Here is an 18,903-nt window from a genome sequence, read left to right as displayed (position 1 = left end):
ATTAGATGAACAAGCACTGGAAAATATATTGTGTGTACGGATGCTTTCTTATCTTGATTCTTGATAGAGACACGACTTGAAAAAGTAGACAACCTCTTTGCCTGGAAAAGACAGGATGTCACTCACAAATGGTCAATATGCAGTTTTATGAATTTAGCTTTATGAATGCTTACTTTGAAGTCTATGTCAGCCAGCTATACAGCAGAGAACCACAGATGACCGCAAGAATTGTGCAACATATCATGATCATCATTTGCTTCTACAAAGGTGTGAGTGGGCAGCCAGTGACAGCATGATAACGATATAATGATAGTGGAGGAAAGCAAGGGGAAAGGATGATTGGGAAGAAGAGATTTAGAAGGTGTAGAGAACAGACACACAGAGATGAGGTTAAAATTATGAGGAAGAAAAAGAGGACATCAATGCATGAAGAAAAATAGAAGATGGAAAATCAAAATAAAGAAAAATGCTACAAGAAAAATTCAATTTAAGAATCTCAGCACTGGTAGTCTACATGTAGTACAAAATATACTAAGTAAAGGTGTAATTTATTATATGACACAATTGTTGTACTCACCCTGCGTGCTTCTTGTTGGAACTTTGCAGCCTTTTTAGTGTCAGCCACGGCTCTTTCAACAAAACCCACAGACTGGTCCATGTTGCTCTCAATCCTGTCAATCATGCCTCCCTATTGACAAATAAGAACAAAATGGTGTCTAAGAGCAGTTTTAATCCTAAAGTCTTCAAAACAGGGCTATAGCTTTGCTTTATTCTCCTGAAAAGACAAACACTTGTACCTGATTTTCCACCAGTACTGCAATGTCCACAAACATGTCGTGCAACTCTTTTATGCTGCTCTCCAGTCGCATAATATCTTTGTGTCGTGCCTCAATCTCACTTAGTGCCTGTTTTGATATCCCAGAGTCCATAATCTACAGAGAAAAAGTTTTTTTTTTTAAAGAAAGCAGCATTTACATAATCAAAATACAGTACAAACAGTAATATTGTGAAATATTATTATTACAATTCAGATTTCCTTTTTTAAATATATTTTAAAATGTAATTTTTTACTTGTGATACAAAGTAAAATTTTCATTTCAGTCTTTAGTGTCACATGATCCTTCAGAGATCATTCTTATATACTGATTGGCAGCTTAAGAAACATTTTATATTTTTATCAAAATTGGAAAATACTGTGAAGCTTACATTTTTGTACACCAGGATAATTATTTACAGGATTCTTTTCAATTCTTTTCAGAATTGAAAATACCCCCCAAAAAGTGATTATTAGAAATATAATTTTATTTAACAATTTTACTGTCACTTTAGATTTTTTTTTTTTATGTGTCCTTAAATAAACTGCATCTTTTTTTGACTCATAAAAAAAAATAACGTTCATATAGTCTAGAAGTAAAGCATTTTTAAAGTTTTTGTTTACATTTTGATGATTATATCTTTGAAACTACAATAACGGGGAAGACTGCTGACTTGGCAATGGTCCACAAGACGATCACTGACACCCTCCACAAGGAGTGTGAATCACAGTAGGTCATTAATGAAAGGGCTGGGTGTTTACAGAGTGCTGTATCAAAGCATATTAAATGCAAAGTTGACTGGAAAGAAGAAATTGGTGCACAAGCAACAGGGATGACCACTAGCTTGAGAATACTGTCAAACAAAGCCAATTAAAACACTTGGGAGAGCTTCACAACACATTGGCTTGGCAACACACTCAGACGTCTTCAGGAAAAGGGCTACCAAGCCACTTCTGAAACAGAAACAATGTCAGAAGCATCTTACCTGGGCTAAGGAGAAAAATAACTGGACTGCTGCTCAATAGTCCAAAGTCCTCTTTTCAGATAAAAGTAAAATTTGCATTTCATTTGGAAAACAAGGTCTGGAGTCTAGAGTAAGTCTGGAGAGGCACTGAATCCAAGCCTCTTGAAGTCCAGTGTGAAGTTTCTTAAATCAGAGATGATTTGGGTGCTGTGGAATCTGCTGGTGTTGGTCCATTGTGTTTTATCAAGTCCAAAGACAATGCAGACATCTACCATGAGATTTTGGAGCACTTTATGCTTCCATCTTCTGAAAAGTTTTATAGAGATGCTGATTTCTTTTTCCAGCAGGACTTAGCACCTGCCCACAGTGCAAAACCACTTCCAAGTGCTTTGCTGACCATGATATTACTGTTCTTGATTTGCCAGTCAACGTGCCTGACCTGAACCCCATATGGAATCTATGGGATATTTTCAAGAGAAAGATGAGAAGCCAATCGATCCAACAATACAGATGAGCTGAAGACTCAATAGTGCCTCAGCAGTGCCACAGGCTGATCGCTTCCAGGTCACACCTCTAAGTATTGAGTGCATAAATGAACATACTTTAAAGAACTTAAACTCTTTTGTTTTGCAAATCCTTTTTTTTGACTGATCTTAGGAAATATTCTTATATTCTGAGATATTAGATTTTTTTACTTTCATGAGCTGTAGCTCTAATCATCAAAATTAAAACAAAAACAAAAAAACTTTGAAATGATTTACTTTACATGTAATGAATTTACAAAATATGAAAGTTTCACTTTTTGAAAAGTTGAAAAGTTACAAAAAATGATTTTTTTTCTCAATATTCTATTTTTTGAGATACACTTGTATATTCCTTTAAAAAGAATCTTATTGACTCCCAACTTATGAACATCAGTCTAAGTAAAATATCTTACACCCCATACAAATTACAGAAAAGCAATGTTCTCACAACAAAACATCACACATTGAAGTTATAGAATAGTACCCACTCCTGCTGTGAATACTGCAGCATTTCCGCCATCCAGCATTTCCTCCAGCTCTTCATCAGTTGTGGCTTTGCCAGCTGTAAGACAGGATTCAACATTTGCCTTCAAAATGTATATAACATTGTGATCACTGACTTTCTATTTAATCCAGCCCTAAAGAAGGTCTGCGTATGTGTTTGTCACTCACTGATCTCCAGCTGTCTTTGGATGCGCCCTTTGCTCTTCTCTCTAAACTCCAATTGGGCTTCATTGTATTTGGTCATCACTTCTACAAATCTCTTAGCAAGAATAGCATGCTAAAAAAAAGGAGATAAAAACTATATCTTTAAAAACATACTACTTGTGGAAATCCCTGTGGTTTATTCAAAGGGCTAGTGGTTACCTGAGATTTCTTTATCCGGATATCTGCTGAAACCCTCTCTTCAGTGTTAGATGCCAAACTCTGCTCAATGCCTGTTTTCAAGGTTGACCAAATAATTCAACTCAGAATTTTAGATAATAGTGATTTTTATTTTATTTTCATCAACAAACAAAAGAAGAACAGAAAGCTGACTTTTGAGTTTGTTACGAGCATTGTTGGCCAGTTTCTTTATCTCATTGGTAACTGCTTCCAATTCATCCTGTGTCTCTGGTTGAGAAATGAGATGAGATATTTAAAGCATGAATGGGATTGGGAAGTGATAGAGAAAAGTGATAAATGTATAAAATTCAGGTAAAATGTAATTAGACTAACTCTGTTCTGATGTAGGTGCAGAGAGGATGACAGAATACAGTCGCTTTATCTCGCCTACATTTTCATCAATCTTGTCAATACTGGTGCGGATTTCTTCAATCTGTACAACATATAGAGAAGAATTTCCATTTAACTGCACATTTAAAAATAAAGGTTCTTTATTGGCATTGCTGGTTCTATAAATAATAATATCCATGGAAACTTTCCATTGCACTGAAGGTTCTTTAATTGTATTGGGAAAGGGTTCTTTCGACTTTTAAAACTTTGGCTTCGCTGTTAAAACCCTCTTTTAGAACCTTTACTTTTAAGAGTTTGTTACATTCAAACGTGCAAATTCATTTGAATACAGTGTAGCTGATTCACATATACCTGAGCGAAGAACTCATCCATAAATTCTTTATTATCCACCGGAATTTCCACATCATCAGGAGTTTGATCCGACTTCTGTTTTGACATATAGCAAACAGCAGAAAGTTTAATAACTTGGCAGAAATAGTGTTTTCTCTGCCTTAAAATAAGCTTTTTGGAAAGCTTCTTAGCTGGTTTAAGCTGGTCTTCCAGACTGGTGAAACTGGTGTTTACCTCAACGACCAGCTGGTCTCCAAAGCCTGGCCAGCCAACAGACCAGCTTAACCAGACTGAGAGACCTACCAAGACCAGCAATCGACATTAAGCTGGTTAAGAGTTTTTTTCAACAATCTGTAATTGTTTTTGTCAGTAAGTTTAAAATACAATATATTGCAGCTTATCTTCACTATTTCAACAGAAATGTAATATTACAGAAAGGCAACACTTTTTATATCAAATACGCAGAATTATATTTTAAATACACAGAATTGGCCCCGTGACAAAGCAGCAGGACACGGTTGCTCTGGATGCGCGCGTCTCGCTTGCATCACAACTATCAGTCACACGCGTTTCTACGTGCCTAATGCCAGTTCTGATAATGTTTACTCGTTTAACACGTTTGTTCTATAATCATGAGTGTAATCTCCGGATAATGACCTATTGCTAACATTTACCTAACCATAATAGACAATAACTGACAAAAATGACCTCAGTTAGTCAATATTGGGCTCAGGACCTCCCAGGTAACGTAAAGGTCAAACAGTAGCAAATCAGTTCTAGAACCGCTGTGTGTGTCATAATCAAATCTTACCGCTTTTAGTTGTTCCAGTCGGTCCTTCATCGTCAGTTCAATGTGATATGAGACTTAAGATTTCAAAGACTGTAGGTTAGTGGTCAGTGTAGGAGATAAACAGCAGCGAGGTAGTTTTCACTCTGGATAGTTAGCTAGAAAACATGTTAATTACCGCATACACCGAGGTCTTCTGGATTCTTTCTTTAAACACTCTCAAAATAGAAAATAAAATAGAAACAAAAAAGTATGGAAAAAATAAAATAAAACAATATGTCAGTGTCGCTCTTGTCTTGTAGTTGTGCTAAGCCTATCCTCTCAGAGCGGATTAGAGCAACAGTTGTATACTGGGTCGCTAATCTTCATCTACCGAGGTGCTCCTTTTTCTCCACTAGCACACGGGACTACCTCAAACTGTTTGACTAGTACCGAGACTTAAAATGAATACAATGAAGAAATCATGTTATGTGGACAAAAATGGAGCAGTCTGCATATTTCTTTTCCATCAGCAAAAACAATTAAAGAAGTCAAAACACCAAGCACTATGTTTCACAAATCAGCTCAAATCATTGACTTAGTCAGTCTGACACAGCTCTATATAAGACAAAAATGACAAAGATTTCCCATTCCATTAAAAAGATATTTAAAGAAACAAAAAATACATATGAAGAAAATCTTCATCTTTAGCATGCATTGGTTGTATGAAGAAACTTCAAAAAGATTGTGAAAGATTTGGACAGGGGATGTATTTATTAAATACGGTCCACAAGTATTTAGTCTTTGTACAGTACTCGCAAGGACAAATAAAATGTCTTTGCCTGTAAGGATAAAATGTGAGATATAGTCAACACAACTGTCAAAGTGGTTTTGTTTCTTACAACTCTTCATTTAAATCCAATGGATGTTCACAATATGAAAGGAAGAAGGGTGAAAATGGGAAGGATGGATCTCCTGCCTCAAAATTTCAACGTAACATTAGCCTCAAAGTAGTGCATCATCCTTATGGTGGTTTTCAAGAATAACTTCAGTTATACTGCCATTAGACACTGTTTATTGAACAACACACTTCAACATTTGCCGTGTGATGGTCATGCTGTGTTGAATGGTGAGTCCAAAGCACAGTTTTAGATGAACACAGAAATGTTTCAATCTGAGGCACCACTGTAAGGCTGCTGTAGTTTACAGACATGAATGTGTGAACGTAATTTTAGGCCTGAGCATCTACATTATGCTCACACAGAAAGAAATTGAAAATGATGTGCATCTTCACAAAAAGTCAGTCCCTGGGCTTTGAAAATATGTACTCAGCACAACAGTAACTCTTAAAGCAAATCTTTCATGTGTAATTGAAATTGTGATTACTGGTAAGAGAGCATGGTGAAGAGTATATAGTCACTATGTTGAAATGAGACAGTCCATGACATTTATTTATCTGTAGAGATAGTCAGCTTGGATGTTGGCAGCGATCTCAGCCTCCCACTTGTCTCCATTGTTGAGGAGTTTCTCCTTGTTATAAAGCAGTTCCTCATGAGTCTCTGTGGAGAACTCAAAGTTGGGACCCTAAGAAAAAGACAGACAGGAAAAGGTGGACATTAACTCCACTAGATCTGGTTATTTAGAATGTTTTCATCCTTATGGAGATTTTAATTCGACACTTTTAAACACCTGCTTATTTTGTACATTTGACTTCTCATGCTGCGCAATATCGCAATAATTCTGCTAATAATTTAATGCACATTATATAATATGTGAACCTGGAGCACAAAACCAGTTTTAAGTTGCTGGGGTATATTTGTAGCAATAGCCAACATATATATTGTATGGGACAAAATTACAGATTTTTCTTTTATGCCAAAAATCATTAGGATATTAAGTAAAGATCATGTTCCATGAAGACATTTTGTAAATTTCCTACCATAAATATCAAAACTTAATTTTTGATTAGTAACATTCATGCATAGCTACAAACTTATTTTAGACAACTTTAAAGGCAATTTTCTCAGTCTATTGATTTTATCTTTTTTTTTTGCACCCTCAGATTCCAGATTTTCAAATAGTTGTATTTTGGTCAAATATTGTTCTATCCTAACAAACCATGCATCAATAAAAAGCTTACTTGTTCAGCTTTTAGATCTCAAATGATTGGTTTTGTGGTCCTGGGTCACATATATACATTAACATTTAAAAATTAGGGTTCAGCAAGATTTCATTAAATAAATCAATGCTATTATTCAGCAATGAAGCATAAATGTAATTAAAAAAAACAGTAAAGACATTTATAATGTTACAACAAATTTCTTTTCAAAAATGCTGTTCTTTTAAACCTTCTGTTCATCAATGAATCTAGAAAAAAGTGAAATTTTTTCCACAATTAAACTTTTTTTATATATAAGATAATACAGTTGATAATAATGACCATCAAAATCACCAAATCAGCATATTAAAATGATTACTGTAATGACTGCTAAAAATTCACATTATATTTTAGAAAATAAAACGGTTATTTTTTTTAATTGTGATAATATTTCACAATATTACTCTTTAATTGAATTTGATCAAATAAATGCAGCCTTGGTGAACATAAAAGGCTTCTTTCAAATAAAAATTTAAAAACTCTTACTGGCCCCACATTGTAGTGTTTATTTATTTATTTGTTTCCTCTATTGCGCTGTATTAACTTTGATGGCTTTTTCCTCAAAATTTCCACAGCTTTGAAAGCATTCAGGCTGTTAAAAGACATGATGAGTAGTTGAAACCTGTGCTGGAGATGCTCACCTCTACAATAGCATCCACAGGGCAGGCCTCCTGGCAAAAGCCACAATAGATGCATTTGGTCATGTCTATGTCATAACGCGTTGTTCTCCTGCTGCCATCGGCACGAGGTTCTGCCTCAATTGTGATCGCCTGAGAGAGAGAGAGACACATGGGGGTCACTTTGGAAATTTAAACTATTACTGTGCAAATAATTAAACCTGCATGCAATTACTGCTTGTCATTAAGCCCCGTTCACACCAAGTTCACACCAATAATGATAATATATAATAGCTATAAAGATAAAGATATTAGCATTCACACCAGCGGATTATATTGTCGGTTTATTTTAAGCGCACACTCTTCTGCTGCTTTAGATTCTCGAGCTAGTTATAGCAAGATTGATTTTGATCTTGATTGTCAATGTTTGCATTGCTCATCAGCTGGAAAAAAAAGTGATTCCAACGATATAGTTTCTCAGTTTCTTTATCATAACTGTGGTATGAGCTATTCTTTAATATCGAGAATGATTTTTAGAACAATATCTTTATAGTTATCCTCCTTGGTGTGAACGGGCGTTTACACTGTCAAGTTATATTAGAATGAACAAGGCCAATCAGAAAGAAAGTATACCTGGGCTGGACAAATGGCTTCACAAAGTTTACATGCAATGCACCGCTCCTCTCCAGAGGGGTACCTGCGCAGCGCATGTTCCCCACGGAAACGGGGCGACAGAGGGCCCTTCTCGAAGGGGTAGTTGATTGTGGCAGGTTCACGGAAAAGGTAGCTCATGGTCATTCCCAAACCTACATCAAGACAAACATCAGCTGGTACCTACTTATAGAGTCATTTTTGTGATGTCTTTAAGGAAGTCTCATGTTGTTCCTGACCTCTGAACAGCTCGGTCCACAGAAGAGTCTGAGCTGCACGGTCCGTGATGGACTTCATATCTGTGGCGTCCTCCTGATCATTCACATACTCTGCATATAGAAAAATAGTGATGATGATATAGGAAATAGTTTAATACCAAGACCATATTTTATACCACACGATACTTACTAATCCCTGCTCTGTGTGCAGACAGGCTGAGAGGACGTGCAAGATTTCGACTGGCCAGAAATGACCCTAAGAAGTAAGCAAATGATCAGTCATCTGAGAAACAAGACTTTTATTTGATTTCATATACAGTCAAACTAAAATTTCATTGTATTTGCTGCTTTTTAAAAAACTCTTATATTGCTTCTGTTGTAATCATTTTTAGACTCACCTGGCCTGGATATGGTGTAGACCAAACGTAATGCCGCAGACATCTCAGTGAAGTGCACTGTGATTGAAACAGACAAAGATAAGGGATGGAAATTAGGGTTTGTTATATATATTTTCTCAGATTACAACACTAAACGTACTTGAGGACATATACTGACAACCTTAAAACATCTAATTTTGAAATAATGGTAAGAAACAGGCTCATTCAAGACATTCAATATTGTATTGCACTTTAATTGGGAGAAACAGTTACACAAAACAGTGTTCCACTGTTGTAACTTCCCCTTACAGAACGTAAACAAGACCCCAAACATTGGTTCCGTTCACATCGCGAGACAGCAGACACATAAAGGTCGTTAATTTAAAGCACCACATATAAATTTCCCCATTTAATCAACAGAAAACATGTACCACGTCCAAAATAATAAAGCAACTGTTAGACTGGGGAACCCAGATGTTGCAGGAATGCAGCAAGTGGCTGAGGACAGGAGCTCAAGCATGTCCGTTTTAGCAGGCTAACTTACTTAGCTTGCTTTCTCCAATGTGAATTTACATATTTTATATTTGCCTAAATATCTATAACTCTGTGTTTGTATTCAAAGTTAAATGCTGTCCGTGATGTGTTTGCAGTAGCTTAGCCACCGGCTGATTTTCTCAAGGACTTTCAATGACTAAACTGTCATTATTGGTAGAACATTTATAGCAATGTTTGGGTTTCTAATATTGTATTGATTATATCGGTTCCACAAAAAACGGTGCATATTCATCCAAAAGATAGATTGCGAATGCAGAGAGTTTAAAAACCAGTTCGCACTCACCGGACACTCGCTATTTGGCCTTCTCAACCAGAACAGCGGACGATTGAGGAAATGCACACGCAGAACGCCGGAAGTGAGGTATTAAAAAAAAAAAAAAAAAAAATATATATATATATATATATATATATATATATATATATATTAGTGCTGTCAAAATTAGCGCGTTAACGCATTCGATTAATTTGAAATATTTAACGCGTTAAAATAAAATAACGCAATTAACGCGGTTGTAGTTTTTTTTATTTCCAGTTGTGGCCTATGTGTGTTCAACGTGCAAAGAAATATGGATAAGACCAAGGAAGGACATTTAGACGGAAAGTTTCAGTATAAAACTCTGCCGGATTACTCTTCAGTCTGCCACAAGAAACATTACTCTTCATTCAGTCTGCCACAAGAAACAGCAACATTAAAATCATGAACTCAAATGTCATTGTTTAAAAAAAAAACAAAAAACAATGACTGTAACAGTGCGTAAATCAGACCTTTCTGTAACGCTAACGTTAATAAGCTTAAACGAAATAATTGTGTAGCGGAGTATTTTTTGTACACAGTGCCGCGAACTGTCAATCACTCCTGTGCGCGTGCATCACTGTCCTCCTCGCAGCTGCAGCAACTTGCGCTCTCTCTCTTCATCAAGCTTTAAAACAAAAAAGGGGACAAAAAGATCATATTGTCTTTGTGCATAGGCTATAGATTAATTAGATAAATGAATATCTAAATTTGTGCCTTGCCGTCTACGGTATTTTTTTAGAACTTAGAAAAAAGATGCTGCAGCCAATGAACAGCCAGCGGGGGCTGCAGGAAGACTCAACCTCCGCAGACAGTTTTTAATGTTTATCAGACAATAAATACTCAAGATTTTGCTTTAGTATAACTCACAACGAGTTTCACACACCTTCTCCGGCCACGTTGAGTTGTTGACACTTAACAGTGGGAAAAGCGACACATGCGCTATTCACTTGTATAACTTAAGGGTGAATGGGTAATGTAGTTTCTGCCCTGGGTGGGATGAATTAGGAAGCTTGCATTGTGAAGGGCGCTCTGAAAATCGGCAGTGCAGGTAAAAGATTAAAACCTCTATTAAAACAGATGTCCAAATGAGCGTACCGGTACGCTACAAGCACGTTCTGGGCGCACGGAGAGGTGGCGGTACGCTCAAGAGCTATATTTGGAAGTGGCGGTACTGAGTAGGCTACTGGTGCGTACTGGCCCACTTAAAGCACTGGCAATGACTATACTTTGGAATTTTTTTGCAGTCCACTTAGAATTCAACATGGAAATCATTTTTGTTTTTCATTGGCATTGATTGTTTTGAAATTCAAATGGTACTTACATGCCTGTGTTTTTATTTCTGTAATAAATATGGCTTTCAAGCCAACAGTTAATTTGGAGGATATTGATGGTTTATTGCAGGTATGTTGTTTACATGAGAAAATCTGTGTTACAAGTTAAACAAAAATTCCAATAAACAATCATATTTTGAATTTAAATATTTTGAATTTAAATTTAAATGTCTTGAGTTTACATTAATTATTTACATTTTACATTTACATATCCAAAAAGTTTCAGTCTTTTAATTGCGATTAATCGCGATTAATCGCGATTAATTTTTAAAAATTGTGCGATTAATTAGTTAATTTTTTTTAATCGATTGACAGCACTAATATATATATATATATATATATATATATATATATATATATATATATATATATATATATATATATATATAAATAAAAAAAAACAAAACATAAACAATAATTTAAAAAAATAATACAGTTAATAAAACCTCCTTTATTATCAAAGTTATAATTTTCTAACCTTCTGACGTTTTGAAAATAGTTTTGGACTTGAGTGAGATAGGAGTTGATGAAATAAGATTTGCAGCTGTTTATATACTGCTAAAATTACATTTCAGAGGGATTATTTTTCTTATACTATGAAATATGCTTCGAAGCCATTAGTGCTGTCACTGTGGAGAAAGCTGAATAAGTATTTGATGGTTAAAGCTTAATGAAGCAGCATCAGTTTAATTACAAAAAGCGGTGACATACGTCTCCACGTAATCACTGTGTTCAGTGCTCTCTGTATCAAATATCCACAAAACAAAGTGTGAAGCTTTCTTTCTTCTAATTGTTTGGATTATCTGTAGGTCTCTGCTTGAGTGACAAAGTAAGTCGATCACCTTTACACACAATTCTCCCTGTCATGTTCTGTGATGAAGATAAATCTGTGCTGTTTCATTGACTGACCTGCTCAAGTCACAAAGTGAAGGCTGATGTATATACATATATATTTTTTATATATTATAAATGCTAAATTGAATCCTGGGCCCGTATCCCTAAAGATTCTGAGAATCCTCTCAGAGAGCTCCTAACTTAACCTAAAAATTCCTTGCCAGGAGTTTTAGCTTAGAAGTGATTCCAGAACATTTTCAGTGAACTCTGAGCAAGGAATGGAAGGAAAATCCTATTTTAGTGAGGAGGTGTGGTTGACCCCGTTGCTAGGTATGAGTCATCATTTCAAAAGCCTTGATTGGTTGATCCTACAAGTTTGATGAAAATTAACTTTTGGTGATAATGAGCAAAGGATGAACCCTCAAATCAATAAACATAATTATACACTCTAATCTTATGCAGACTGTAATTGTAAGTAATATTTCACATTCAAGAAAATGACTGTGATTATTAATGTCTGTGATTGCTGGCTGGTCTATTTATGAAGGCTTGTTAACAAATATCCTACAAACACAGAAAATGGAGAAAAAAAGGAATCGCAAGCCGAACTGGACTGAGGAGCAAGGTTTGTTGCTGGCCCAGTTGGTGAAGTAATTGCATCTCTAAGGAGATCCACCACAAACATGATTCCTGCACGATCCAATCTGTAGCGTCTCAATAATTCCCTGTCATCCAGTGTTTGCAGGACATCTCTCCTGCCTCCTCTGTTGGCCATTTTGTGCAGCTGCTTAGGGGAACTCCTAAGCCACTAAAAGTCCTCTTCCCTGCTCTTAGCAGATCTCGCCTTAGGAGCCCTTATAAACGCTAGGAATCTTGAGGAATAGCTTTTATATTAACTGAGATTTTCGTGTCACTTTTAGGGTAAATTCTAAGAAAACGTCATGACTCTGAGAATTTTCTTAGAATTTGGCCGCTAGGAACCACTTTTTGCACAAAAATTCTTTAGGGATACGGGCCCTGATTTCTGAATAATATTCTGATTCATTTCAGTGAACACTTCAGATAATATAACAGAATCAGAGGAGAATTATTGGTCCAGAACTGAGAAGTCTCTGCTCGCTCCTATCCTCACCACTGAGATGGTACTGGGTGTTTTGGGAAATGGATTGGTTTTGATAGTCATAGTTGTGGTAAGAATAATATACAATTTTATAAAAAAAATATATCATTTTATTTAAAAAAGAAAACAAATGAAAAAATAAGGGATTGCAATCAGTTTTAAAATTTAATGCCTCATGCCTTTATTTTATTAAAAAAAATTTTTTTTTTGCTCTCTCACAGTGTAAAGACCATTTTCAATGCCTTTACTGGCTGCCCCTTTTCAGTCTCACACTCTCAGATTTCCTCTGCTCCATCCTCATAATCTGTGGCTCCCTCTTTGCTGTGCTGAGTGAAGGTCAGATTTCTCCGTGGTGTGAGATGGTGAGCCTGCTCAAGTTCACCTTCATCACCTCTTCCATTGGAAGCATATGGCTGTAACAAGGCACAATTTACCTCTGTGGGATATCTCTTATACTGATTTCATTTTAATTAACTATAAAGAACCATAAATAAACACAATACACCTGAATGGTTGCAGGAGGGTGCATTGGATCCTGTACTCTGTCGTAGCTTACATTTGAATATTTGAATATTTTTGAAGAAAAAAAAAGTTAAGAAATGTATACAACTGGATGTTTTTATATTTCTAAAAGCAATGTTATGATTAGTTATACAATTTTATGGTAAGTGTTTTTTAGTTAATATTGCACTTTAATTATGATACATTAGAAAAATTAAAAATTGGATCTTTGAACTTAAATCTTTATTTCCTGAGGGTATGAATGAAGAACTTGAATTTTCTTGTTTTCTGTAAAACATATTCATTCCTTTTGTGTGTCTGTAATGCTAAACTATCATTGGAAGTTGTTCATTTGAAATGTGCATATATATACTTGTTTGTAATTCCACTTGAGACAATTGAGATTGAGATAACTGCATTCAGCTGATTGTCCTTAATTGCTGACTTGCTTAAAAAGGGTGAAGGTTGTTTGCTAAATAGACTGAAGATAGCAATCCGCTGAAATGTTTGCTGGTGTCCATTCTGTTTTTAACTCACATGCACTTTGCACTTTTTTTTGCACAATGCAAATTGAAAAATAAATAATTTTTGTAGACTTTCAGTCTTGAGTGGATCAGCGTGCGGTTAGCCATTCCTCCTGTTCATTCTAATGCCATTGGCTCTACGCACTTGCAGTACTAAGAACTTTTTTTCTGTTTGGAGTGCTACATCTTTTTTCTAGTTTCACATCTTTTTTAGTTTCATTATTAAAATAAAATGTTTGTTATTATTATTATTATTTGGTTACAAATGGTTATATTTATAATATATTATTAAATATATTTTTTAGAACTTCCACAATAACATAATTTATTTGAAATCGAAAATTTTCGTAACATTATATGTGTCTTTTACTGTAACTTTTAATCAATTGAATGTGCCTTGCTGAATAAAAGTATATTCCATATTTTTCTGACTATAAGTCGCACCTGAGTATAAGTTACATCAGTCCAAAAATACGTCATGACTAGGAAAAAACATATATAAATCGCACTGGACAATAAGTCGCATTTATTTAGAACCAATAACCAAGAGGAAACATTACCGTCTCCAGCCGCGAGAGGGCGCTCTAATGTTTTCAGTGTGGTCTTTAGGAGCACTGAGCAGCATAGAGCGCCCTCTCGCGACTGTAGACGGTAATGTGAACTCCTGGTTCATTTCTCTAGGTTCATGTCAAATTAATTTTGATAAATAATTCACACCTGACTATAAGTCGCAGGACCAGCCAAACTATGAAAAAAGTGCGTCTTATAGATTTATAGTATAGACTTATAGTATATATTTCAGTTATTTCACAATAATACCATTATTTTCTTCTTTGTCCTCAGAAATTCTCTGTGTTCAGAGATACATGGGAATCCTTCCAAAGACAAAAAGCTGTCTGTTCTCATGGCGGTGGCATGTGCATCAATGGAGCACTGGAGCTATATTTGGAGCAGTACCAGTTGTCTATGAATGGATAAAGTGAATGAAGATGCTTAGAAATGCTCACAATTTAGACATCAACATGACTTCTCACTATACTCTGCATGCCATTTTCAGGTATGATCCAGCAGAAATGCTGTGTGCAGTTTTCTGGGAAAGCAGTTACTCTGACATGCTGGTTTACATCCTCTGTGCCTTCTCCATCTCCATCCCATTTCTCCTCATACTCTCCTGCTCCATCCTGACTTGTGCTGACTATGGGAAAGGCTGTTACAGGTTTGTATAGTTGAAAGTAGTGAACATGGAATGCTGTAAGATTTCATAAGGATTTTCAAAGGAATATTTCATTCAAAAATGAAAATGTGCTAAAAATGTACTCAACCTCTGTCCATTCAAGAGTTTGTTTCATCATTAAAATAGATTTGGATAAATTTATCATTACATCACTTACTCACCAGTGGTCCATCTGCAATTAATGGGTGCCGTCAGAATGAGAGGCAAGCAGCTGATAAAAACATCACAATAATCCAAAGAAACATGAAGCTTTTTGCTCCACAAGGCATTAAATGATGGACTGGAGTTGTGTGAATTATTGTGATGTTTTTATCATCTGTTTGTCCTTTCATTCTGATGGCACCCATTCACTGCATTGGTGATTAGATCCATTGGTGAGCAGGTGATATACCGGTAATGCAAAATTTCTCCCATTTCTCAATTTTTCTTTCAGATTAAATATCCAAATTTTATCTAGCCAGGGTGACCTGTCCACTATCACACCACTGCTAGTGATCTTGTATCTGCTCTGCTATGCTCCATTTGCTGCATCCGAGGTGAGAAAAATCTGTTAGTGTGGAATCATTTTCTTTTTTGTTAATTTTTTAGGAGTCAAAGGATTGATTTTAATGCGATTTTCCATGTTAACAATTCCGTTTTATTCTTGTTTTGTCAGTTGGTTCTCCTTCGGAGGCTTGATTTGTCCCCATCCCCTGAATGGCTGCAATCACTATCTTCAGTAATGGCATTTCTGGACTGTGGTTTAAACCCCTTAAATCTACTGCACAAATAAAGGCTTCCGAAAAGCAGTACTTATACTGTTCTTGAACACAAGGAGATCAACTTTTCCCAAACCAGTGCTGACCGGCATTACTACAAGGCTTGAAATATGATATATGATTATATATATGATATATGTGATTTACAAGCAATAAGATTTTTTTTCTTCCCTTTTGTCAACACATTTCATAATGCATCTCATCATTACTTTCACAAGGAGAAATGACACTCTGTCTCATGGCTAGATGCGTGCAGAGATTTCAGTAAAGGCAGACATGTAGCTAATAAAAAATTATGAAAATGTTTTGCTTTAATGTGTCAAGTTAAGGCACATATGCCAGGCTGTCCATAACTATACATTCATTTTGTATTCATCTTTAAATTGAAAAACCTGAGAATGAAGCTTAGGATATGACATCATAAAGTCCATACACTCACATTAAATTTGTAACTAAATTTGTAACTAAACACACACACATCTTACTCTCCATAGGCATAATGGCTTTTATACAAACTGTATTTACCATCACCCTACACCTAAATCTACCCCGTCTACTGGCAATTTTTGAATTTCATAAAACACCATTTTGTACCCATGTCATTATACACATTTGTGTCCTCTTAAACCATACCATTACACATACAGTACACGAACACACACACACACACACGCACACAATTAAATGCCTGAAATAGTGAGTTTGCATACACACACACACACACACACACACACACACACACACACACACACACACACACAGTAGGCCTATATTGATTTGATAATACTGTATTCTAAGAGATGAAATCCAAGTATTTCACATATTCGGCATTTTTCCTTAATCTATTAATTACAAAGTTATGACACTGTTATGAACATAAAACTGAACAGAGAAGAGCATCAAATTAATTTTCGATTTTTCAAATCTTTGATCACATTAATTGTTAGAATGAGAACATGTCAGTGACATAATTTTATCTTCGTACATGTTATGTTCATTGCCTTATTCAACTGAATGAATGTATGTGCATTTATGAGGAGCGCTTGTGTGTATTTTCACTAAGGCGAGTGAGAAAACAAAAGCTGTAATGAAACTGGAGAATGTCGCAAACTTTGGACCAGAAATGTCCAGTTAGATTTTGAAACACCCAGTACTGTGCAAGAGAATGATCCAGAAGCTTGAGAGCCACGAAACCAGCGCAGGACAGCAGGGCCAAGCAGAGGTAGCGCATGGACGCAGTGTCTCCGAGCTTCACCTGCGCTCGGGCGCCTTTGAACACGGCGAAGGCGATGTGACCACCCAGGGCTACTTCAAACCCCCGGTCGTGAAAGAGCGCCAGTCCGTAGCTGAGGACAGAGCACGATTCCACCATCAAGGCGTAACGGGACGACCAGCCTTTGTCAACGACACGACACCACACCAGCACCCACGCAAAAATAGGTAAAGTGAACCACTGGTCCAAAACAGAGGGCGCGCGCCGCAATGTGGCCAAGCGGACCCACTGCACCGGTCCATAGGCCACTGCCATGAGCGCGAACACGTCTTTGGTGTAGACGGCTGCACAGGTGTCTCTATTGTCTGACATCGGTTGAAAGATCCAGTAGATACCTAATAATATGTATCCCAAGTTTATCAGACAGTTAAACGGCATGGACAAGAAAGCAGGAAGGCTGTCGACTTTCTTTTCCGCATAGTGATCATACGTGACATCCACCAAAACTTTGTCGAAAATGTGAGTGTTTGCAAGCGCAATGCAAAGCAGGAAGGGTATGAGAACGTGGACGAGCGCTGACATTGCCATTTCCTAATAAAAAAAATAGACAGTCCGGTTCAAACGGACAGTAGCAAATCGCGTGGAATGTTGTGTACAGAGTACAAAACAGTGGTTGTTTTCCGGATTCTAGATCACGTGACGACCACTGTAGTCTTTCATTGGTTATGACGAAGCTGGGAATTCTGTTCAACCATTCTGCTCATGCTAGTTTTTTTATAATGCAGTATGTATAAAGGCTATATGTGTACAGTGAGCATATTTCCCGTATATGGAATAGCCCAGAGTTGCAAAACTCAGTTCCTGTTAAGCATCTAAAACACCCAGTCCTTTAGGTTTACTGGAAAACTACAAAAAGTCCTACTACAATCAGGTCTTTCAGGCTTACTGGAAAACTTCATGGCTCGTTTGTTGGAGCAGGTTTGGAACTGGAATATACATTTGGAATAATTTTTAATTTTTAATAAAAAAAAAAAAAAAAAAACAACAACTGAGATTTATACATCATATGAAAGCTGAATAAACAAACATGAATGGATTTGGATGCGATATAACTATTTAAAAATCTGGCATCTGAAGTTGCACAAAAATAAATAAATAAAATAAGTTCTTAGCAATGCATATTACTTTAAAAATTATGTTTTTATATATTTACGGTAGGAAATATACAAAATATTGTCATGGAACATGAGCTTTATTTCATATCCTAAAGATTTTTTATTAAAAAAAGTAAATAATTTTGACCCATACAATGTATTGTTGGCTATTGCTACAAATATACTTGTGCTATTATGACTGGTTGAAATCGACAGGATACTATTTACAGCACAGTATACAGTAAGCAGTGTAAACATGTTTTCACTGTGGATGAGTGGATGTGTATATGAACACATATCTATCTGTGAATGTGTGCTGAGATATGTGTTTATATATAAAAGCATACACATGAGTCATTAGAGTTAATTTACGATCAAGATTGTAGTCCAAAGATTAAATGTAAATTCCCAGAAGGAATTCTGCAGACATTCTTGTTTGTCAAGTTTGTCTTGACCAATACACTTTCTTCTAGCTGGCCAGTCCTCCTGCAATGACAACAGGTTTCTTTGGCATTCCTTGTCTTGAATTCTCTATGTTTTTTTTTCTCAAAGAGATGTTTCCTGGTTTTCTGTTTATGGTACAAACTGGAATCTACTGAGTGGAATTTCTGAGTGTTCATTTTAATTCTCGTTTTATTTTAATTTTAGTTTAAGTTTGAGTCGTTTTGTGCTCATGTCATTTTTCTTAAACATATTTATGGAATGTTACAGTCCTGTTCCAAATGTAC

At 36.0% G+C, this 18,903-nt stretch overlaps 3 protein-coding genes and 1 pseudogene across 4 annotated transcripts; 1 reads left to right on the top strand and 3 right to left on the bottom strand.

Moving 5' to 3' along the window:
- LOC113078600 (syntaxin-3-like) lies at positions 1-4,860 on the bottom strand. Of its 2 annotated transcripts, XM_026250922.1 has the most exons (11): positions 4,681-4,860; positions 3,891-3,965; positions 3,522-3,621; positions 3,342-3,416; positions 3,171-3,241; positions 2,976-3,084; positions 2,792-2,865; positions 798-932; positions 578-688; positions 174-259; positions 1-101 (listed from the first exon to the last, which is right to left on the bottom strand). In XM_026250922.1, the coding sequence occupies exons 1-10, from the start codon at positions 4,708-4,710 to the stop codon at positions 182-184; spliced, it is 858 nt and encodes a 285-aa protein (XP_026106707.1). In that variant the 5' UTR covers positions 4,711-4,860; the 3' UTR covers positions 1-101; positions 174-181. The 2 variants fall into 2 exon arrangements, with proteins under 2 accessions (XP_026106707.1, XP_026106706.1); XM_026250921.1 differs by lacking the exons at positions 1-101; positions 174-259 and having other exon boundaries at positions 279-688.
- Positions 4,861-5,385: 525 nt separating this feature from the next.
- LOC113078601 (NADH dehydrogenase [ubiquinone] iron-sulfur protein 8, mitochondrial-like) lies at positions 5,386-9,578 on the bottom strand. Its single transcript, XM_026250923.1, has 7 exons — positions 9,495-9,578; positions 8,678-8,734; positions 8,470-8,535; positions 8,301-8,390; positions 8,044-8,216; positions 7,435-7,563; positions 5,386-6,219 (listed from the first exon to the last, which is right to left on the bottom strand). The coding sequence occupies exons 2-7, from the start codon at positions 8,718-8,720 to the stop codon at positions 6,088-6,090; spliced, it is 633 nt and encodes a 210-aa protein (XP_026106708.1). The 5' UTR covers positions 8,721-8,734; positions 9,495-9,578; the 3' UTR covers positions 5,386-6,087.
- Positions 9,579-12,250: 2,672 nt separating this feature from the next.
- Positions 12,251-15,926, top strand: LOC113078610 (C-C chemokine receptor type 8-like; annotated as a pseudogene).
- A 639-nt stretch (positions 15,927-16,565) lies between these two features.
- Positions 16,566-17,714, bottom strand: LOC113078608 (transmembrane protein 187-like). Its single transcript, XM_026250928.1, has one exon. It carries the CDS (start codon positions 17,607-17,609, stop codon positions 16,839-16,841), a length of 771 nt encoding a protein of 256 aa, XP_026106713.1. The 5' UTR covers positions 17,610-17,714; the 3' UTR covers positions 16,566-16,838.
- Between the last annotated feature and the right edge of the window lie 1,189 nt (positions 17,715-18,903).

This window comes from Carassius auratus, unplaced genomic scaffold (assembly GCF_003368295.1).
Source record: "Carassius auratus strain Wakin unplaced genomic scaffold, ASM336829v1 scaf_tig00026096, whole genome shotgun sequence".
Lineage (NCBI taxonomy): Eukaryota > Metazoa > Chordata > Actinopteri > Cypriniformes > Cyprinidae > Carassius > Carassius auratus.
This window is presented reverse-complemented; position numbering and strand designations above follow the sequence as displayed.

Excerpts from the sequence above, each read along its gene's own strand:
- LOC113078600 (XM_026250921.1), bottom strand. The coding sequence starts at position 4,710 with ATGAAGGACCGACTGGAACAACTAAAAGCG. Across the intron at positions 3,622-3,890 it reads TGGATGAGTTCTTCGCTCAG|ATTGAAGAAATCCGCACCAG; the intron begins GTATATGTGAAT and ends TATGTTGTACAG. Across the intron at positions 933-2,791 it reads CTGCAGTATTCACAGCAGGA|ATTATGGACTCTGGGATATC; the intron begins GTGGGTACTATT and ends TTTTCTCTGTAG.
- LOC113078601 (XM_026250923.1), bottom strand. The coding sequence starts at position 8,720 with ATGTCTGCGGCATTACGTTTGGTCTACACCATATCCAGGCCAG. Across the intron at positions 8,217-8,300 it reads GTGGACCGAGCTGTTCAGAG|GTTTGGGAATGACCATGAGC; the intron begins GTCAGGAACAAC and ends GTCTTGATGTAG. Across the intron at positions 7,564-8,043 it reads AAGCCATTTGTCCAGCCCAG|GCGATCACAATTGAGGCAGA; the intron begins GTATACTTTCTT and ends TCTCTCTCTCAG.
- LOC113078608 (XM_026250928.1), bottom strand. The coding sequence starts at position 17,609 with ATGGCAATGTCAGCGCTCGTCCACGTTCTCATACCCTTCCTGCTTTGC.